Source organism: Orbicella faveolata, unplaced genomic scaffold (genome assembly GCF_042242905.1).
Source record: "Orbicella faveolata isolate gen_17 unplaced genomic scaffold, um_ofav_v1 contig_1, whole genome shotgun sequence".
NCBI classification, from domain to species: domain Eukaryota; kingdom Metazoa; phylum Cnidaria; class Anthozoa; order Scleractinia; family Merulinidae; genus Orbicella; species Orbicella faveolata.
Window position 1 is genome coordinate 33,417,333 of NW_028301536.1, and position 7,668 is coordinate 33,425,000.

Sequence of the window (7,668 nt, forward strand, 5' to 3'; positions counted from 1 at the left end):
TTTCAAACACTGTCAACAGATCAAGAGAATCCTAACCGCTGGAAAAATTGCTTGGAATGGTTCTGTAAATTGAAACTTTACTAAACCACACATAGGCTACATTACTTCAAGAACGTTCCAACTTGTGTTTTTTTGAATTTCACTAAATATACATTGACCGAGGTCATCATAGAGTAGCGAACCTCTTAGGGAAGCTTAGCCTGGGCAGCTGCCGGCATTCGCAAGGGGCTGATTTTTGGCGTTGCCCCAGACGGGGCTACAGGCAATGATGATGATGATGATTTTTGGCGGCAGAGGCGCCATTATATTCCCTCACGAGATTGGTGAGATTCGATTTACTAAAACTTTGTTCGGTTGGATTGTGTCTTTAGTATTAATGACAGATTTTAAGGAACTAGGCCGTGTGGTAACTGTATAAGACGTTTACTATCCTCTAGCTCCTTCAAATTCTTCCGATAGCTTTTGCTATTGGCTCTTGTCTCTTTCAGGCTTGCGATTTATAAACAACAGCCTCCATTTGGCGAGAAAATATATATGCTCAGATATTTGTCCACGGACATCATCTGTTCCGAGCAGCGCCGGAACAGTTTTCCGAGAGCGTAGCTGTTAGCTTCAAATGGTCAGTATGGCAAGGTCGTTCAATACGGCAAGGTCTTGGTCTGAGATTGCCCTTAAAGACGTTACCTTCGGTTAATAAGTAGTTGAGTATATGATGGATCCTGAGCCCAGTTGTTCAAAAATGGGTTAAATCACAATTATCCTTGGGTTAGAGCTAATCCAGAAGTTAAATTTCTTAAACGTGGATAAAATGTAGACGGCGTTGTTCAAAGCAAGTCCAATGGATTGGCTAGTTAACCTCGGGTTAAAGGAATTCAGTGAACTCCCAGTTAGCATTCCATAAAACTCTTTTGGTTTGGAACACAAAAATGGCTTCCCTTCAGGTCAAACCGCCATTCGCATACAACAGAGAGCGAAACTTTAGGGAATCAAAACTTGCAATACTCAGGCCGTACTCAGGCCGTATCGAACCATTAGTAGTAGGGAGCTTAAGCAACGACGACGCCGAGGACGACGCCTAGTGAAAAATGAACTGATACTTTTTACCAGCGAAATTCGCAATTATCTAGATCTGTTCACTACGCCAATGGCAGAACTTGGTAATTTTACGTTTTTGTTTTGCAGAGAACGGCAAAGAAAGGAACACAAATTTAAAACACACGTGCTCAACTATTGTTTTCCTCATTAAACGTTTGTTTTGTGACATTCTCGTTCCCGTCGTCGTCGTGGTTTGTTTAAGCATTCTAGTAGTGGATCAAGGAGGTCAATTTGTTAACTAAGCTAGTTGACCAATTTTGTTAAAACCAACTCTTCTGAACACTCACTCACTCATCCTATTCGGTCCTGTGAGTGGAGCATCCATCACGGTCTTTCGTTTCCTGCTCTACCTCATTCTACAATCATGGAAAAAAGTCCTGGGACAAATTTGCACTTTTGGCGCTTTACCTGCCTAACCTCACTCCCCAATCTTCATACAATGTTGAAAACTAGTAGCTTTTCCTTTACAGGTTTGCCAGCTTACTTTAGAAGTCATGTCATTCTAAATAAACAACTGTTATTTTATTCTGTATTTTTCCGTTTTTTTTTTTCGAATACAAACCACGAACATTGCTAATTAAATTTTCTTGCTTGAAATGATCGACGCATGGATGTTATCGAAGTTATAAATGCTTTTTTTCTGGAAATCAATGAACTTTCATTGCAAGATATCTACTGGTAATTAACCTTAGTTTCCCATTTCGTACGCGTTTGATTTACAGGGTCTTTAGAATCTCGCGTAATCGGCCACCCCCTGAATGAATAGCGCTAAAACCGTTTCTCGTTTCTTTTCATTGAACGATAAGTACAAGTTTAGGTGATAATTTCGCTTTCTAGATCGCTTTTGTTTCAGAGTGGTGCGGAACCTCACTCACTCTAGGCCGGAATCAAGGCCAATATCAAGCCATCTCGGCAAAACAAGCTTGGCCAATAGCAGTAGGCCTCTGTCGGTCAGGGTTGACCATGGGTAGCATCCTAGTTGCCTGCTTGGCTGGAGCACCGGTGTCTGTGGCTGTAGAGGCCGATGCGGAAGTGACAGTCTCTGTTGCAGAGGCTAATGAAGAATATATCACATGACATAAAGAACACCATTTTCTTGCGGAAAACGTGGGCAATCCCAAGCCAGCAAGACACACAACCCTCATCTTAGTCATGATGCCCGCTCGATAGCCAATCACAGCACAATTTAATTCATCTTGCCCGCTTTTGGAGCTACCCATATAGTAAACAATAAAATTAAAAGTGCACTTGACATTAAGGTTGCTTAATAGTAAGCAGAATACAAATATGTGATTAAAAACTACCGTGAGTTTTTGGAGCCGTTTCACAGCGCTTTTTTCTAGTGATGACAAACGTTAGTTGTAACCTGCATGGTCTAGAATCCCCTAAATCACGTGATAAAATGTCTGGGTACTGTAGACACTGAACAGGACTGTAGTCAGTACGGTGGAAGCTCGAAACCCCAGTTTCGATAAAGGCTGGAACAGAAAAGAAACCTGTAACTCAAACCAGATTATGTGAAGTTTATATGAAATAATTCATACATGCCCTGCGGTTGTAGATGAATGTGAAGAATGATCATCGCAGTAAATTTTCTAATTTAAACAATTGGAAAGAAGAAGCCTGAAAAAATCAGGGTTGAAGCCCTGATATTTTCAGGCTTCTTCTTTCCAATTGCTTAAATTGTAAAGTTTATTGCGATGATCATTCTTCACTTTCATCTACAACCGCAGTGCATATATGAATTATTTCATATAAACTTCACATCATCTCACCCCTCACGGGAAGATATGAACTCAATTAATTGACCTCGCTCCCAATGTGTGGCTTCATAGCTCAGTTGGTAGAGTATCGCACCGGTGTCGCGGACGTCACGGGTTCGAATCCCGTTGAAGCCCTGATTTTTTCACGCTTTTTCTTTCCAGTTGCTTAAATTGGAAAATTTACTGCGATGATCATTCTTCACTTTCAAACCAGATTATGGTGGAAATTACTGTTCCCGCTATTTCACATAGAATTCATTGAAAAAAATACTTCTTAAGTTAACGCAACACAAATGACGCAAAAGGTATATTGAAGCTAAGTGAATAATCAAATAATTATGACGTTTATGTAAAATCACTGACCAATGGACCGAGGCAGGAGCACGTCTGTTGCAAGGAGTTTAAACCAACGCTTGGAAGGTTGACAACCCTGTGCTTTGCCGTTGAAATTCGAGTGTTAAAAATGAAGGAGGTTGAGGCTATATAAGGATTAAGGATTTATAATAAACATGAATGACTGACTCTTTAGTATAGTTTTGTGCTAGATGCAAATGAAACAGCGTCAAACAGAGTGAGGTCTGGGTACGACATTACATGAGATAATGATGCTCTGACTGGTTGATTTTGCCTTCTAAGTAGATGCAAACTTGCGACACAAACAGTTTTGCTAAGCCGTCTCGGACAGACTTACATCTTATCCAATATCCAATATGGCTAAACTGTTGACGATCTCTCTTCTGGTGCTGTTTATGACCACAGGTAAGTCATTACGTCATAATTACATTTGGTCCCGCTGGTTTCAACTCGGTTATTTCGAAATCAATTCAGTTATTTCAAACTCAAAACCATTTCACATGGATTTGCCCTTCAGTCGTTTACTTTCGGCTACTTCGAACTCCCGCTATTTCGAACAATTCAAAATGGTGGGGTTCAACTTTATTAATGACCACAAAGACAAAAAAACTCTAGACGATATGTTTCAAAGCAGAAATGCGGTCTTAAGTAGTCACTTGGCATGATCAGAATTTTTCAATTCATGCAAGATTTGAAGTGTAGTCGATCTATATTTTACGTCTGTTTCCGAGTGAAACTCCAACCAGTTTGGTGTTAAACCATTTAAATGAAGGCTTTCGGGGAAATAGCTTCATTTACATTGTTTTTAGCATTCCCATGCTTTGACCACTTGTTTTTGGTACTCATTCTGCGATCAGCTCTTGGGTAGCCCCAGTCCCGGAAAGTTTAGACAATGAGAGATCTTCTTAATACAGACAAACTAGGCGAAGTCTTCTCTGTACACTTGGCAGCCATAGTGAAAGACAGGCTGACCGAAAGTGAGTCGATAGCAACATTCGCGCACTCAGAACTGTATAGTTTCTTCTCGTCCAACAACACTGAGATAAAAGTCTTTTTGGAAAATTACAAATAAGTCAGCATGGTACTGATCAAATTAACTACTCTAACTAGATATCCAATAAACCTTGCATAGCAACCAAAATAATTGCAAAAATGTACCGACTGACGTCTTAAGGCAAGGATGAGCACGCCCAATTTAATGTGAATACAGAGGAATGTTTACAGGCATCGATTCAAACTGGGCAAATTTGTCCCCGCTTTTTTGCAGCATGTTGGGGAGGACAGCTGCCTGTTTCAGCATACAATGTCATTATTTATCATGAACACGAGTTTTGCAAGCGCCAGTAATTTCTAGATATAGATGTCGGTTTTGTCAGGTAAGGGCTTCTGGATTCCCTAAGGCGAACTACCTATCGGTAAGAGTCGATGGTCTCTTGACTGATATTAGTGCCTGGAGATGGAGCGTGCCCAGACGCGCAGAGAAAATGACTGAAATTAAACCAAAGCTTCGTATTTTAGGCCACTAAAGGATCAACTAAAGGTGCTGCATTTCCCATTTCCTATTGCTCATAACAGAACGCTATAACTCACTCGAAGAGCAGAAATTGTTTACTTTATAATCAAAGCGCAAAAACTGATATGAAATAAAAAGGATGTAAAATAAAATTCCATGCTATGAATAATCTGCTTTGTATGATTGCAGGCTTATGGGTAAGGTCTACATAAAGGAAAGCAAACTCCCTCTGAAATCATCAGGCAAGAGCTGCCACAGAATGTAATTACAGTTCTTTATCGTGTTGTTTTCCTCGAGAGAACTTATGCCTTAGGGCAAACCGTTGACCCGAAGACACCGAAAGTTCAAACTTGAAAAAACAAAACCAAGAACAAAACAAACATTCCGCTGATTGTGCAAATCGGTGTAAAACGTGCCCAAAGACATGGAAACCGTTGCTAAGGAAACAGGAAACAGTTTTTACTCCAGCGTGTTCTCGAACCCAATAAATTAATTCTGATTTTGCTGAACAATACATTACATCGGTCCTTCAAGCGACTGTGAGTTAAGACTTGTCCCATATTTCTTCCCGTTTCTAATGTGGCTAATTGTGGAGCTTGGTGGAGTATTCACGCTTGAATAGCCCTCCAGACAAGCGCATTTTATATTATGCGTAAATGTCGCCGCATTCTGCACGATGCCCTATATCCCGGCTGTTCACAAGCTGGAAAACACCTATCAGACAGAAATAAATTGAGTCGATAAGCGTTCCTCCCTACTGGTGGCTCACTTTGTTCATTTCTATGAGCAATTTATGAATGCCTTTTACGAGCAAAGGCGTTCTCTACCTTGAGCCCGCTTTACTCTTGGTTAACAACAAGATCACGATTGTTGCTTTTCACCAACAGTATGGCGGGCTTTAGTGAGAAGATTGCCTGTCTGGGTTATTAAACAGGTATTGAAGGGATTCTGGCAGAGTAGGGGCGAACTTTGGCTGAGGAGGAGGGAGAAAAAAGAACGGTGTTAATATTTCGATTTCTTCTTTTTGTCCTTGTTATCAGCTGCTGGTATCAAGTGTTATGTGTGTAGCGGTGGTGAAAGCACTTGCAGCAAGAGCACCCTGCAGAGTAACGACGACAAGTTATTTGAATGCGGCACAGACACGTGCATTAGAATCTGGCAAAAGACAAATAGCGTTGTCAGGGTGTCAAACCAATGCGGTACTCAGAGTATCTGTGATCTCCAGAAAAGTACCTGTGATACGCTGGATGATATCGACGGCTTCGACTGCGCGGTTGGGTGCTGTTCCACTGACGCATGTAACACTGGCCTGCCTGTTTCTGTCAACGTCTTCATGCTGACCGTGTCTTCTGTCTTGGGTCTGGCATTAATGATGTAAGCCGCAGACCAACCTCCTTGCTGTTTGTCATACTCACTGCACGGTTATTTCTATAAACAAAGCTTTCGTCTTCGATTAAACAGCTATTACGCACTGCGTGAGAGTTTCACGCTTTTAAATTGCTTATTTACTCAGTCAAAATGAATGCTTTTTTTAAACAACTTCATTGTAGTATTACAGTTATGGCAGTTTATAACTATTTCCTCGGCTCATTAAAACGTTTGTTATTAAACGAATAAGTTAGTTCAGAGGACCAACAGCTAAAAGGTCCTAAAACCAAACAATCCGCTTGCTCCATCGTCCAAATTTCTCTACGTATTAAACACTGGCTTTCGCATTTAAGATTCCTTTTGTTCCTCTTCCGACTCTCTTTTAGACATCAGACGTGAGTGTACTCCCAGTAGAACTGCGCGCTTGAAGTTTGCCATGTTTTTCCAGTCCGTGATCTCTGCATTTTTTCTCAACATTTTCAGTCGTGTAATAAATCTCTCATTTACCAAGCTTGCTTAAGATCCTTTAGACCGTACCGGACCCTCGATCCAGTAAGGCCCTACCGTATCGGCTCTCGGTCTTTTTTGTATGGACCTCGCTGCGCTTGATTCGCACTGTCAATTCCTCGGGTGAATATTTTCCCAGTAGGGTCCTTTCGCGTGGTTAATGCGACATATAAAATGCCCACTCAATTACTCTAATGTCTTTCTTGCACCCCAAATAAATATTTACTGTTTATATTTAGTTTTCTCCGTTAACATTTTACAAAAATGACCCGGAAAACCTTCGTTGTTTTAAGCTGAATATATAAGAACGCTAAGTCAAAAACAATTTTTCTAGTTGCTGTCCAATTTATATCTGTTCCTTTCAGTTCCAGCAGAAATGTCTCAACCTTCTTTTCAGCGAATTTCCTTGTAAAAATTTGCAAGTACTAACTGACGAAGTTGTGACAGCCTTGCCGTATAATCGCCATGGTCTCGAAACCAGATCTCAGTCTATTTGCTTGGCCGCGGGAGATCCGTGTTCGAGATTAGGATGTTTTCACAATTCAGGGAAATGCGTTCAATTTGAACGAAATTACATACACTGAAGTGGGTGCAGGTTTTTCCCAAGTTAACACAAGGTCTTTTTGTTACCAGCTACGAGTTGACCTATGGTGCTAGCGTTTGTCGGAAACTCGCGCACATACGCCGAAACGTTCGAGTTTGTTTGTGTCGTGCTTGTCCACCAACACAATCTGATATGCAATATTTCAAAATGTATCAGAGGTTGCGCATACTTCTCAATCAATTTGGCCAGGGCCTTTCAAAAGTTCCGGTGGCGAGCTGAGTGAAGTGAAATGATTGACACGGCAGGTTTGAGGGTTCCATATTGCAAGTATTTTAACGCCTCGATAAAAAATATTGCGGTACATATTCGACACTGCCCACATTGCACATATAGTGTGTTTGAGATTGAGGAGGTGTCTCGTAGTCATGTTTGTAAAAATCGCCTTGAGATCAAGCAACAAGTCGAAAAAAGCTACTCACAAAGCATGGGCCGCTTGTTGACCGTAAATGTACTTCTTGTTCTTC

At 41.0% G+C, this 7,668-nt stretch overlaps 1 protein-coding gene across 1 annotated transcript; it reads left to right on the forward strand.

The window, feature by feature from the left end:
• Nucleotides 1-3,487: 3,487 nt before the first annotated feature.
• LOC149118820 (uncharacterized) lies at nt 3,488-6,440 on the forward strand. The gene is made up of 2 exons (XM_089282742.1): nt 3,488-3,617; nt 5,766-6,440. Exons 1-2 carry the CDS (start codon nt 3,569-3,571, stop codon nt 6,101-6,103), a joined length of 387 nt encoding a protein of 128 aa, XP_089138868.1. The 5' UTR covers nt 3,488-3,568; the 3' UTR covers nt 6,104-6,440.
• Nucleotides 6,441-7,668: the final 1,228 nt, after the last annotated feature.